The 15389-nt window shown below is 32.5% G+C and overlaps 1 protein-coding gene across 3 annotated transcripts; it reads right to left on the bottom strand.

Annotated features, from left to right (window-relative positions):
* Positions 1-3647: 3647 nt before the first annotated feature.
* On the bottom strand, positions 3648-14705 carry LOC105321031 (ras-related C3 botulinum toxin substrate 1). Of its 3 annotated transcripts, none has more exons than XM_066065143.1 (5): positions 14535-14699; positions 13708-13779; positions 7162-7279; positions 6142-6204; positions 3648-5827 (listed from the first exon to the last, which is right to left on the bottom strand). In XM_066065143.1, the coding sequence occupies exons 1-5, from the start codon at positions 14567-14569 to the stop codon at positions 5540-5542; spliced, it is 576 nt and encodes a 191-aa protein (XP_065921215.1). In that variant the 5' UTR covers positions 14570-14699; the 3' UTR covers positions 3648-5539. The 3 variants fall into 3 exon arrangements, with proteins under 3 accessions (XP_065921215.1, XP_065921214.1, XP_011417514.1); XM_066065142.1 differs by lacking the exon at positions 7162-7279 and adding an exon at positions 11106-11223 and having other exon boundaries at positions 14535-14696; XM_011419212.4 differs by lacking the exons at positions 3648-5827; positions 6142-6204; positions 7162-7279 and adding exons at positions 7566-8773; positions 10548-10610; positions 11106-11223 and having other exon boundaries at positions 14535-14705.
* Between the last annotated feature and the right edge of the window lie 684 nt (positions 14706-15389).

The following is a 15389-nucleotide window of genomic DNA, read 5'->3' on the forward strand; positions in this document are numbered from 1 at the left end:
TATCAGTGTTTTGTTTTCTATCTAAACACTTAGCGGTTGCCATTTAACTAAACCATTTAGCTTATTTTGTACACATAGCGCCGTTAGCGCGATATGATAATTTGTCTGCATCGCATTGGTGTGTCATAGGACCGACGACATCCAAAAATAAGCGTTCAATTCCTATATTTATATTCATACTGATGATTTTTTGTATTAAGTATATGTGTATTGTTGCTGTTAAGCCATTATATACTCTCTCAGTCAGGGACATGAAACATACATGGAACAGCCATATTAACATATTTAGTTCACTTCCGCGACTAAAAATATAGTGCCAGAAACTTTGAAGAGAAAAATCCTTTTTATTAAGGAGAAGATATAATTTAATGATTATTTTTCGAAAGTACATATCAAATTGGTTATGTAAGACTGAACGTTTCAGCTGATCTTTCAAAAATGAATATACTCAAAACAGGTGGAGACGTTTATACATGTACACATGGCGCATGAATTATCAAAGTGTATTCATAGAAAATTGAACATCGCATATTTCCAATGAAAAGATAACGGGAAATAAACACTGAATGTAAATGTTTGGTAATACAGTAGGAAAGTAAACCATTACTTTTTCTTTGTATTTACTCCACATTGCCTAGTAATGCAAGTGTTTCTAGTTTCTAGGCCCTGGATCTACCTTTGGTAAAAATTGTCAATACTTGTGCTTATTTAAAAAAATTGGGAGATTGGCAAATCGTCCACATGAAACAAGATCTTAATTTGAAAAAAGAACAAAGTTTTAATCCAGTACTTGTATTTCAAAAACAGGTCTTTCAATATTATACAGTGTTTCTTTTGTAAAATCATGGATATTAAGGTAGTCCTATACTCGGCACTAAATGGGCTCAATCATTAAAAGCTTAGCTTTAAAAGATAAATATACATTCTAGCAATACATATTCAAAAGAAAATATGTATGTTTACATGCTAGTTTGGTTGTTATCACCTCTCAGACGGGTGTACCCCCTTGCGAAAATTATTGACAATTATGAAATTTGCCAGACGTCCGTTTTTCCTAAAAATAATTACCAATTTTGGGAAAATTAGAACTGAACATACAAAATAGAGTATAAATATTTATTTAAGCCATATCTCGTCAATAATTTTGCGCAAATTTTTGTAAGTAATTACGCTTTATGGACCTGATATATCAAAATAGAATACAAAAAATGCAATGCTAGTATCGCGTTTGGTAATTTTTAAAATATTTTATGGACTCAAACTTAAATTCATGGTGTTTATTCTATAGATTGACATCTTAGAAAAAAGATTTGGTAAAATAAATTATATGTTGACGGATAACTTTCCACGCTATAAGCTCTAAACCAAGTAGACCCTGACGAAAAAATCCGTAAAAATCACATTTTGCTACAGTTTTCTGCCTAGATCTGTCAACAATGTTAGATATCATTTAAACATTAATTAATTGACGATTGATTAAATTCGAAATAGCTTCTGTCTCTAAATTTAAACCGGTTTTAGTAAAAGAAAAAGAAAAATTCGGGGGGGGGGGGGGGGGGGGGGGGGTCAAAACAAAGAAGATATAAGCATACCTGAGATCCTGGTTAATCAGAAACTTCGTTTTTCATTTTACTTTAACAGAATCGAGTTTCTCAACATTAATCATTTCTATCTCTCATAGAATACATATATTACCGTTCTAATTGCTTTTTATTGTCATTGTTTACAACAGCGATGCAGAGCAAAATCAATACCGGGTATCAAAAACGCTTAGTAAAAGTCGAACTAATATTGTAAAATCTGTATTATGACGTAGTGCGATACTCGGACTACTTTAAGCACAACTAGTGTGTAATAAATAGCACTCTATTAATCACACGCTCAAGGCAGTTTTATAAGGACCAGCTCTGAATAGTAATCCGTCAGTCTTAATTTGAATAACTTGTTTAGAATATACTATCTCCCACCTGGGCTCAATCAGGCTCAAACTTCACTTAAAAAGTGGGCAAAGGGTGTGTAGTGACCTTGTACCAAGTTTTGAGGTCAAGGGCAAAGCAGATCCTTGTGCAAAATCCATAAACTTGTTTTTTTCCCATTGTCCTCATTTCCCTATCTGTCTCACATTTTGCCCCTAGTGTTTGTTTGTTTAAGGTATCCAATCCATATGAGGACCTAATTTTTCTAACCTTGAATATATATCCATCATGTATGAAATACTCTGATATTAATTTGAAGCATTTTAAAGTTAAGATTTACTGAGAGAAATTTTCAATAATAATAATAACATAGCAGTAAATAAATATTGAAGACTGTCTATGGGGACACGCACATTTTTTATAATAAAAAAAATTAAATATGAAGAATATCAATAAATGCTTCCGTGGAAAGATGCATTTCATCATTAGGAATACTAAAACTATTAAAAATAAATTTTAGACCGTATATATTTTTTAAAATTCATTTTTAGAAATTAAAAAGCAAAGGGTAGCAACTCTTCAAGAAAATGAAAAGGTCATTTATTAGGACACATTCTGCTCTTACATAACCACACTTAAACATAAAAATTATGTCCAAGTATACCAAGTATGAAGCCCATACATATCTGTTATGCATCCAGATTCATTGAATCTGGGTTTATTATGGATCGGATACCTTAAGGAATATACCAACATTGTTTAAATTTTTTAGACCAAGCCCATAGCAGATCTTTGTGTGTAACCCCAAGTCCACAGCATATTCTTTTATCTCTAGGCCCTAGCTCACACACCACTCATGGGTAAAGGTGTGCAGGAAAATTGAACCAAGTTTCTAGGTCAAGGTCATGGGTCTTTGGGGTAAAATTCTTGTCGAGAGAGTATTTAACTATTTGGCCCAAAATATGTCTTCAAAGCGTACCCATTTATAATAACAGTCAATAAAAAAACCCCAAAATGTATCTTTATAAATCACTGGAGCATATGTAAACATTTGAAATGTTCACTTTGGTGTTTTTTGAGGGTATGAATTATGCCAGCATTGCAGATTTTTTTTCCCCAATGAAATGCAACACATTAGTTTAATAAAAAATGCAAGGTGAATATTTAATACTTTTTCCCAATTCACCCCCCCCCCCCTTCCTAAATTTTTTTTATTCATACACATGCAAGAATATCACATCTTCGTACATTAAACAAGACAGTGCTGGTTTGAGAAACTTTCCCCAAAGATGTGGGAGTTACTTCATACAATGATCCTAGGTCTGAAAAGTCCTTGGTTCAATTCCCATTTAAGTCCCACAGAATACAACAGAGTTTTCCTTTTTTACTATTTATTTATTTATTGATCTGATGTAATATAACATTTAGTACATGTTTTACAAGTTACAGCAAGGAAGAATGTGTATACATGTGATTTTTCTGAACACTTCTATGATAAAGTTCATTAAAAAAATCACATGCCTAATATTACAATTAGACATAAATATGCATTTGTAAAACAGGTCAGGTCAAGAAATCTTGTGATGAATTTGAAATACTAGCAAGTGTCTTCTACTTTTGTGAGAAAGTTCTACTTCGAAAAACTTGTGTTTCATTAAATGAGAGTTGTGCTCAACAGATTTTAAAATCATGTTCACTATCTTCTCTGATGAGACTGGAAGCCTTTTTTACACATGTATATATCTATATAAAAAAAATATTTAAGGAAGCTTGATACATATTTTTGGAAAATATAGATCCATCAAATTTACATTAGATTCTGGGGAAACGTAAAAGGGATAATTTTTCTATGTGTTCTAAACCAGGCAACAAAATTATCGAGTTGTTTTTAATTAATTAATGGACAACAAGAGGGAAGTAGGAATCAAACCAACTAACTTGTGAATCCCTGCAAGTGTTTAACAGCTGTTTAATGAACAGTCATCACTTTAATCAATTATATTTACTTTCTAAAAAAAAAGATCCACTGCAATTTTTTCTAAAAAAAATTCCTAGCTGACATACCCCCCCCCCCCTCCCAGGTTGATTGTATCAAACTTCCTTTCAATTCAAAGGGGAAAAAATTGTCAACAAATGCCCAGATACATATACAAGTAACAAACTCTGACAACCATGCTGAATACAAACGGGGACTTCATCTAGACTGAAAAATAAAAACAAAGCTCACTGTCTCAAAACTACCTCTTACCTACACAACATGGCCAAAGGCATATGTGAACAGGTAGGCAAGTTACCTCCGATTGGTTCAACTAAAGTGAATTCATTGAATGCTTCCTGTTCGAAAAGCAGGATACAAGAGGTAGTTGAACCAGATCAGATCAACAGAGGCTGAAGTGAGTTTGTTTCATCTAGGGTTACTTTTAAAGCTAAACAAAAATGTTGTTCACCGATAACTTTTTGTTCTGACACATTGCATACAAACTGCAGTACTGCGGAAATCGATACAAAATAAAGCACTCTTCGTCAACAAATACGAACTCATACATATACATATTTAAAAAAAAAAACGAGAAAAATTATATGAATAAAATTTATATTAAGATTTTAAACTCTATAACAACTTGATTTAATAATAATAATAAAAAAAAAATCTAGTACAAATCAGAAAAATACATATATACACACATGAATGCATGTATCAACCCTTCTACATAGAACGTGCATAGCTGCATAATATGAGGATCAGTAAGGCAAAATTCCATTGTATGGCTAGTACCAATATCATATCCTTTAAACCAAAACAACTTAAAAAAGAAGTACCTAAAGTGTATTTTCCAATTTCTGGAAAATTTTTCAATTCAACTATTGATTAATAATTTTTTTGATTGGTGAAATGTATAGGCACACACTATCTCTTTAAATTTTCTCTACAAATAAAATGTTTTAGGAAACACTGCTTTATATCAAAGGTCTCACAAATTTCTTTAATACTGTTATGAACTTTATTAAACAGTTGTTGTTGTCCAAACCTGGTTTTCTTGTTTGTTTTGATGTGCGAAACCAAATTCACTTTTGCGACCAGGATGTGATGAATGTTAATTGTTGTTACTGTAAATTACCAAAAATAGAGCTTTCCTTTTCATTTTAAGTACATTTGATGCATCTACCCGGTAAATTAATTATTAACATGGAAGTCAACTGCATAAATTTTTGTTCTTACCTTACGAAAAACTATTTTTGATTCTACAGCGATTGATAATGTTTCATTTGTACAGGTTGTGGTGTGTATCTAATGCCACATCTTTGCTAACACGGATCATAAGAAGACGAACAAACAAGTAATTGGATTAGAAAAAGAGGATGACTACACAGTAGAAAAATATACTGTACCAAAATTCAAAGTACATGTACGTGTACATAAAAATCAATAAAAAAAAAAAAAAAGACATTCCCCGACCGATGTGTGCATGCTACATTATGCATTCAAATTCTCATTATTGATCACCGACATCTTACAGCCTATCAAAATGGAGGAAGAAAAAAAAATAGTGTCAATTATGTAGCAGCCTTTTACTGAAGTCCTCTAGGATAAAAAGTCTGTCACAAGTTCCTGTCCTGCTGCGTTATAAGACCTTACACTTCTTCTTCTTTGGCTTGGCTTTTGGGCATAGAACTGCTCGGATTGCCTCGTCAAAAACGTTTTTAAGACCCTTTTGCGTCAGTGCAGAGCACTCAAGATATTTGACAGCGTTGATTTCCTTGGCCATAGCGAGGCCTTGAGGGTATGTGATGGGAGCCAACCTTTTCTCTTTCAGTTTCTCCACCGTTTCTCTGTCCTCTCGTAGATCTAGCTTGGTACCCACCAGGATGATTGGAGTGTTGGGACAATGATGACTGACCTCAGGGTACCACTGCAAGAAAACATTCAGACTGATCATGCGCCATACGAATAGTCTTTTACTTTAATGAATATATTTCTCAATATTGTGCGTTTTTAAAAATCATAAAAAAAATAGAATTTGCCTTTTTATGTCATCTTGAAATAACATTGCTAATTTGCTTATAACCTTTGTTGTTGGCTGTTGCATTTTTCTATCCTGTTTCTTTTTAGAAATTATTTCAACACCAGAATAGCAGAGAGTATACTTTTAAATTTAAAATCTTATATAATCTCAGATCATCAAATGAAACATTGGACATTATTACTTAAAACATGCAGATGTACCTTTGCTCTGACATTTTCGAAACTGGCAGGGCTTATCAAGGAAAAACAAATGAGAAACACATCCTGAAATGAAAAAAAAAATATGAATGCATCCAACTTCATTACTCAATTCTTTGAAACAGGCAAAGGGAAATTAAAATACTGGTATATGTAAATTAGCATTGACACCGAAATTGATAGCTTATATATTAAATGCATACTGGAAGGCTTCCTCAAATATAAATATCATTCGAAATAACTTTGGTACAATAAATGTACAATAATACTTGTATTAATCATACTCTGTAAACTTAAGCTGGCTGGATGGTCGACAAATTCACCAGAACATCTTCCTTAAATTTTTTAGATATGATTTGTTTAGTTATATACTATTGTTTAGTTAAAAATAATTAAAATATTCTGCTTTTAAATTTGAATATTTTGCAATATTTTTATGTAGAGCTCTTCTTCTTGGAGAGATCAGTGTTTAGTACCAATCAGACCCAACTTAACAGAAAGTAAACCCCAACTAAACCCTGGGTTTACTTTCTTGGTTTACTCTGGGTTTACTAGAGTGGACCCAGAGTAAACTCAGAGAAAACCCAGAGTGGACACAGCGAGTTAATCCGGTCAGAAGTATACCCCTGAAAGCAGATGCTGTGTATTCAGAAATCTACAAGGGGCAGGAATTACAAGCAGTAGGATGGTAAGATAAAAGATGTGTCTACTTCACACTTCAGTGCGTACAGTTGACCTCAAAAGCAATTTCCAAGTAAACCTAAAGGAAACCCCGAGTGGACCAAAATTTTCAAAAAGCAAACCCAGAATAAACCCCAAAAGTAAACCTAGGGTTTAGTTGGGGTTTACTCTGGTGTTAGGTTGGGTCTGATCGGTACTGAACTTGCAGTCTAAAAATGGCAACAGTCATCCAGCTCTCTGAATATGGGACATCTTTCAACTTTTAGCACATTAATAGCAAAGACTTATTAATAAAATCGCCTCACTATGTATGTAGGTACAGTATAACAAAATTAAACTCACTGTCTGTGGATAACTCAGGGGACGTAACCTGTCGTAGTCTTCTTGTCCAGCCGTATCCCACAATCCAAGATTTATAGGCTTCCCATCAACCATTACATTGGCTGAATAGTTGTCGAATCTGCAGCAAAACAAGGAAATAATTTAGACGACAAATCAACAGTAGTTATAAGCAGGAACTCTTTACAGTTTCTTAGATATCAACACTATTATAGATGAATAATAATGCCTTACTTCTCTTTATCAAAACACCAATATTTTTGTTGTTGATTAGATTGCCAAACCAATATTCCATAAATCATGAGCAAGAAATTTAATCAACCTTTTTAATGGATCCTACAGGTGAAGAATGTAAGGCAACTCAAGACAAAAATAAAATCATTAAACGGAAATTAATGAGAAGCACATGATATTTTATTTAGATTTATTAAATATCAACTTTATGGTCAGTACATACACAAGTATTTTTTTTATACAAGATAAAGGCAACCTATATTCATCAAAGCTATCAAAGAATATTTCTGCATTTTGTACACAAAAAAAAAATTACAATAGTCTTTGAAGTCTTAATATTTTCAGGTTTTTGAATTGAAAAAAAAAATTATGCATCTTTTTTTAACATCATTGTATAAAACTATTTTAAAATCTACATGTTAACTAAGCAAGAAAGCATTAACGAAGAACGTTTTTAGACATGTAACATCAACACTTATTCTTAAACTGTCTTTTCCATTTAAGGCATTGTTGGAAAATTACATAACTGCATTACATAACTTTTAATCAAAATGTACAGTAATGTTACTAAGGTTAAAAAATCTTAAGAAAAATTATAATACATGTACATTTATATAAAGCATGAGGTAAAAAAGTACAAAATATAATATACAAATAGAGTGAAACTATACACAAAAATGGATATTTACATTATTCTATATACAAAACGAATATTAGAGACATCACTAATAAGCGTTAATTTTCTTTGAAAATCCAAAATTCACGATAAAACTTTTTAAAAGTATCTCTGGTTTAATTGTTTCTTATATGGCCTCAATTTAGTCCATTAATCTCAAAAATGTGTATGATTGACATAAATTTCAATAAACAGCATCTAATCTTAACCAAAAAAAATGTTCTCTTGTGTTCTACCTTTTCATAGTAAATTAAATCATACTTGATCTTGCATACACATATTTTATCAATAAAGTTACGGAGCAAAAGTTCTTGATCCTCTGGTAATCATAATGCTTATGTAAATGACAAAAAATCAATGCATCATGGGAATGTTCCAGGAAACAGAATTATTTACTAAATCTTAATGTCCTTCTCATAGTAAGACACAGCCTTTCTTCGTTTTCTTTGTCGGCTTGGGACACAGCACGGCTCGTATTGCTTCATCAAACACCATTTTCAAACCTTTCTGGGTAAGGGCAGAGCATTCTAGGTACTTGACACTCCCCAGCTCCTTGGCCAGTGCTAGCCCCTGGGGGTAGGTGATGGGGGACAATTTCTTCTCCTTTAGTTTCTCTATCGTATCTTTATCGTCCCTCAAATCCAGCTTTGTTCCCACAAGAATGGTTGGGGCATTGGGACAATGGTGGTTGACTTCTGGGTACCACTGCAAAAAAAAGGTCACATTATTACTGTGGAATACTGTAAAAATTTATCATAAAGATTCTCACAAGTTCTTTACAAAGAAAAATGGGGGGAAAACAGTGTGTAGATAAAGATATAGGTGGTTTGAAAACTGTAGTATGCTCTGTATTGATTTTTCTTAAAAGGACGTTAAAAACTGCAAACATTGACTTATTGTTTAGCTTCCTGTTTTACTTGCTTGTAGCCTTGTACAGTTGTACCTTATGTAAGAAAAATTCCGAACAATCTGGATTTGACCGACATTTAGTAAAGCAATACAAAATGTGCTACTAGATAATGTTGAATGTCTCCCTTGACACAAAACCATTGGAAAATTGAGTGCCGTAATTTCTATACAAGTACATGTATTTCCTTGACATGAATACTGCATATACTTCCATGTAGATATTTATACATATACAGTACATGTACTCATTTATATCATTTTTCCAAAATCCTCACATAAGGAGGAAAGAATGGGATGGACAAATGTGTGTCTGCATGGCTTATCCTTTTAACAGGAAATCTTACACATTTGATAATGACACACTTGACTTATGACAACGTTCATTCAAGACCCTTAATGAAGGAACAAATCCACTGGAAAAAAGGGGGAAACACTTGTGAATAAGAATGTTGTTTGAACTTTGGATATTTGGATATTTTAAGGAAAAGCTCATAATAAGCCCTTTTATAATATGTTTGTCTTCACAGAGTAAAAACTATGCTATGAAAAAGCGTAAAAAGAAACAGGAAGACAAAATTAACATATAGTTACTTAGTTAAAAATATTTCTAGCAATAAAGTTGGATGGATAATTTTCATTCATTTTATAAATCTAAAAGAGTGTCCCCACATAATAATTAATATAATTAATGTGCAATAAATACCAAGAGGGAAAACAACAAAAACTTTCTTCATAATAAACATGAAGGAAAAAAATCCACCAGAAGAACGATGTTCAGAATATGCTGTCATATGAATAAATCAATGCTTAGTCTACCATTTATTTGGGCTGGGACGATACTAGTGGTACATGTACATAGTTGATTGGATACATTATCACGATACCTGAGATGTGATACATATTACGATACATGGTAATTCAATAATAACATGAAAAACGGTTTTAAAATTACTTAACTTGTCAACATTTTTCCATTATATTTCAAATGAGCATTGCGCAATTGACAAATAGTTTTATCAGTAATCTGATCAGTTTTATCTCTAATTCTCTATTAAACAGGTTATCTGAAAGTTTCCCACATCCCAGATTTGCTTTCTTATAGTTTTGTCAACTTTTCGATGTCTTCCGCCATCTTTATACATGAAGTTTAATATTTGACATGCGGACTAAAATTAGCCGATATATAAAGCTAAGACATTTTTGGAAAATTTAAAAACATGGTCACTCAGGTATCATAATACCGGTAGTAATGGTAGATTTACTGATCCATAGATTGTCAAAATTACTACCATGATGCACTGATGCATTGTTCCATAATTCCCTACCATTTCGCAAATTTAGAATCATTTTATTTATCTTCGTATGCAGTACAACAGTGATTGATTTTCACATAAGATTTGATATATTGACTCCAATGAAGTGTTAGCATTAAAGAAGAGCATATAGCAACAATAATTATTTACATAATGCATCGGTAGTGGAATCACCGTTAAATGATATAAATGGACAGTGTATTCTGTGTATCAAGAAATGGAGTTGCGATAAAAGAAGTGCATAAATATTTTCATACCTTGGCTCTTATGTTTTCAAAACTAGCTGGACTGATCAACGAGAAACACATCAAAAAAACATCCTGAAATAGAAACAGAGAAATAACTTTTATTTCCACACTTCAACACACCTTGACTTTCATTTCTCATAATAATTTGCAAGTTTTTGCCATGGCCTGATTTTTGCAATTATGGATGTAAAATATATGAATACCAGAACTTCATATACATTTGTTTTATCATGATCCCTTAACATACATGTCAAATTGGTCTCTACATTAACTCCCGATATATTACTCAAAGAAAACCATTTTACTGTCCATTTTTAAGGAGAATCTTTTCTTTGTGCAGCTACTGTATGCTGGGTAAATATTTTTCTCAGTTTTATTTTTGCGTCTTTTGCCATTGTTGTCAGCGTGCGAATTTAAGATTTCTCAAATTATCTCTCTTTAAACAATACTTTGTCAGGGTGAATTTAAGATGTAATGAAAATGTTTGCAAGTGAAGAAGGGCAAAAATAACGTGGGGCAAAAATAACCCTGTATACAGTATGGGAAGCATGAAAAAATTCAACTCACTGTCTGTGGATAACTCAGGGGACGTAACCTGTCGTAGTCTTCCTGTCCAGCCGTATCCCACAATCCAAGATTTATAGGCTTCCCATCAACCATTACATTGGCTGAATAGTTGTCGAATCTGGAATTTAGAATCAAAAGCTACGATTGTATTTACTATTTTCACAAAACCATGTTGCCTTTGCATTACAATAGTTATAATAAAATAAATGTCTTTAATACAGAATAATATTAAGAAATATTGGGATACATAAAGATTAAAGTTCAATATTTCAAAAAAGTTTTTAAGACTGGAAAGTTTTGTAAGATTTTCATACCACATGCCATTAGAAGAATTTAGTTAACAGATGATTGTACATTTTAAAGTTATGATATTCATAAGTAATAAATTCATGCTATGAATTGAATGAAAAGAAACAAGCATTGAAAACACAGGCAACCTATTGAATCCTCTCAGGTAACTTGAGTACACCTATGTAAAATGATCCCCCTGATCAAGAAAGTCAGCTACCCCAATGTATTAAAACAATAAATAAGGCATCTCTGTATTTTAACACAGGTAACACTGATTCTCATTTTACAATTTTGTATACTGTGCGTTATCTCAAATCTCAGGCATTTCTTGATTAAAAGGGTACAGATTTTTTACACACAAACAAAATTTCAATGGATGTAAACTCAGTACACATTATCATACAACAATACTTCCTGCTATTCTGATAACTTGAATTTCCCCTAGCTAAAGTGTCACTGAACAACCAACCAGGATAAAATAATTGCCCACCTTTCCATCTATTCCAGTTCATTTTGAAAAGTACCGGTATACATATGTACAACAATACAGATGACCAGCATCTGCTGTTGATTAAAATTAACCCTAGTATAATAATATCAATTTTGTTGCTGTTGTTCTATGATATGTCTTCTTTATATAAGATTTAGCATTTACAAGTAATTTTGTTGATAGTTTTAGGAAATTTTTCGGAAGCTTTATTTTCATCCTTGTTTACACCGATTCATTTAAATTTTTGTCATAATTACATTTTGAGTTGATGTAGCGGTTGCACAAATTTGCTTTGGGTGTTCTGACAATTAAGCGGTATATAAACTTCAATAATGAGGGCACCATTCAACTACAAATATATTCTTCTCCATCCATAATGTTTGTCAAAACACAGCTCCTTCTTTTTATGCAACTATATCATACATGTGTTGAGTGTGTTTTTTAATTAATAAATCATGTAATTAAAATTGAAGGAATGATTAATGACCACTTTATATCAAAGAAAGAAAGAAAACTTGGTCTTGAATCAATATCTCTGTCCATTCTTAAGTGTAAGCAAAACAATGGGAGGGGGGTTGGAGTGGATTAGGGCTGGGTGGGGAGGAGGGGGGACTACAACAGAAGTATAAAGGATTTTCTATAGATGGTCTACCTAACATTACAACATGTCCCCCCTTCATTCATCATTAAGGGAGATGAAAGCGTTTACATCCAGGATAAACATACCTCAAAGCCCAAACACTGAGAATTATAATCTGATCCCCTCACTTACATACTTCCTGAAACAATTTTGTTACAAGCAATATACAGTCTCTCCTTCCTAAATGACTACTTTGCTACACTGTTCAGATAACATGCTCACATGTGCATAGGGTTGCAAGAGATTCAGCTAGTAACAGCCAAGCACCATTGTTTTAGAGAAAATGATATAGCAGACTAGAAAAGCCTTCATATTAGAAACACAATAACTTGGTAACAATTAAAGCACAGCTAACTCATAAACATGATAAAGGGGTTAGTTTTTTCCCCTTTATATTTTGGTCATATATGTATCACCAAGAAAGCACTAAGAGGTATTGAGGTATTATGTTACCAAACTAGCAAAGTTTAGTAAAGTTTAACTACGGTACTCTAAACTACAAATCCCCCAATTCTAGTCACACATTTGATTATTCGAATATACTCACCACATATTTTGTCTTCTTTAAAATTCTTTACTGGACATTTTCTCTTCTCTTTTTTTTCATATATGATCCAGGTTAATGGCGCATGAAAATGTCCTTACTTTGCACTGTGCATTATCAGACAGATTTCAAAAAATGCATCTCACTCTTGCCCTTTACGCTATGCAAATGACGCAACTTGAAAGCATCAAGTATATAGATTCGGTAACAAGGCGTTGTTATTTTACTGCACATTGCTAAAGACATGTCAAGTTCACAAGTCTGTGCAGATGTACAAAATTTTAATACAGCGAAATGACATTTATAGCAGTTTGTTCTGCCGAAACAAAACAAGAGAAGATATATATGCCTTGATTATCAGAACTGTTAATTGTGAAAAGATTTGAGAGATACAATTTTGGCATGCATGAGTAGAGTCAGATGTTTGCAAGCAATCTTTTTTAATTCAAACACGTACTGTTGAACATGTTGATAAATACTTTTTTAACATCATATAATTGAAAACATTTTGGGGGCATTTCATTTACTATGGATCACAGACTATCAGTTTGTGCACAAATACTCTGATACATATGATGCTCTTGGTTTTCCAGTTTTAATTAGTCTCTTATAGTTTGATGGATGAAAATGTACTTACACAGTTGGAATATATTCCCCAGGGAAGGCATTTGTGGTGTAACTTATGAGAAGACATGTTTTACCCACCGCTCTGAAAAAGGCAACATAAAGAACACGTAATGATATTTCTGTAGCAATAAAACCTATTCTAAACATTAAACCTTACTCTTATGTTTAATGAGCACATCAGATTAGAAATTATTATTCAGTTGTGTGGTACAATAAATGTTCTATCGAATTAATGTTGATATTTCAAAGACAATACAAATAAAAGTGCCATTCAAAAAATTGAGGTAATCAACATGTTTTGATCATTTGATCATGATGCCATAAAACAAGTTAGTCATCCTGTCGTATTAATTAGTCCACGCACATGTCCAAAGGCCATGCGCCAGTAATTCTTTAATCCCTTGTAGACATATGAATCACAGACTGACCACTGTCTCTCGTGTTGTAGAAAACAATCACATGTAAAACTTTCCTCACGTAATGTATACATACACATTACCGACAATAATGTATATGATGTTGCCGCTTAATCACAGGAAGTTTGACATTTATGAAAAGTTCTACACTTGACCTCTTCAACTTCCTAGTATGTGGATAAAATGCCGTTAATTTCTATATTCCTGTGCAAATTGTAAAGTTATTTTGAACACATAGCACATCTGTATGAAATGTGATGATATCTACATGATATACACCGCAGTGTGCCCTAAGCTTTAATCAAGTGAAAATATTAACTGAATTATGAAAAACAGTGGAGAGAAAGCCTCTTCACAAAGTCCGCCTCGCCTCTACATAAACAAGCACCTGCCATCATTAAAATCAGTTTAAAATCCTTACCCGTCTCCTACAACAACACATTTGATCGCCTGCATAATTAATCAAGCTCTTAAGTTATCCTAATTGGTAAGTATGTTGGCCCGGCAAACTTCTGGGACCTCTCCCTCTTTACTCGTCTGAAATATGGCTGTCGTCGAAATAAATAGCTAGTCGTATTCTAGTACTATTTTTAGATTCGCCGAAAATAAACGAGAACTCCCGGATGTAAAGTGTACGGCCGCTTAGTGCCATTAAAACAATTATTTGATTTTTTCCCCATTTTATCAGTTTATGCAATATTTTAATAATTGTTACAATTATAGAGTTCTTTGATGTTATCAAAAAAGTAAATTTCATTTAAAAACTCCCCAACTTCATGTAAAAATTAATTCCTAATTTAGAATTTTATTTATAGTATCGAGTTAAAATTTAAATACGCATATGCAATCAAAATACTGGCTATTTTTATCAATCAGATACGGTTTCTATATTTGATCAATTCTATAGTTAAACTTTGTTAAACTTTAATATTTATATGGCAACGTAATGCACAAATAAATACAATCTGGAACTGTCCTTGTAATTAAATTAATTCCAAGCAAATCGATCAGAAGTTTATCTTATTTCCCTATAAGTATTATAGAAAAAAGATAGTTTACTTATGTGAACAATTATAGACATAAAAGCAGACAGTTCAGGCAGTGGCTAATAAATAGTCACCGGTTGAATACAAATCAGCAAATTTTATACAACTAAGTATTGTATTCACTATTTTTTTTTATATTTATATAACACTGTAGTAATAAAATGCTGATATTTTGTCCACATGTGCAAGAAATAATCTATAACTATCATACCTGAAGGACAAAGATATTT

The sequence above is a fragment of the Magallana gigas genome, chromosome 7 (assembly GCF_963853765.1).
Source record: "Magallana gigas chromosome 7, xbMagGiga1.1, whole genome shotgun sequence".
Lineage (NCBI taxonomy): Eukaryota > Metazoa > Mollusca > Bivalvia > Ostreida > Ostreidae > Magallana > Magallana gigas.

Coding starts and splice junctions, on each gene's coding strand:
- LOC105321031 (XM_011419212.4), bottom strand. CDS start 14,569: ATGCAGGCGATCAAATGTGTTGTTGTAGGAGACGG. Junction 13,780..14,534: donor TGTGTTGTTGTAGGAGACGG/GTAAGGATTTTA, acceptor TGCCTTTTTCAG/AGCGGTGGGTAAAACATGTC. Junction 10,611..11,105: donor CCCTGAGTTATCCACAGACA/GTGAGTTGAATT, acceptor TTTCTATTTCAG/GATGTTTTTTTGATGTGTTT.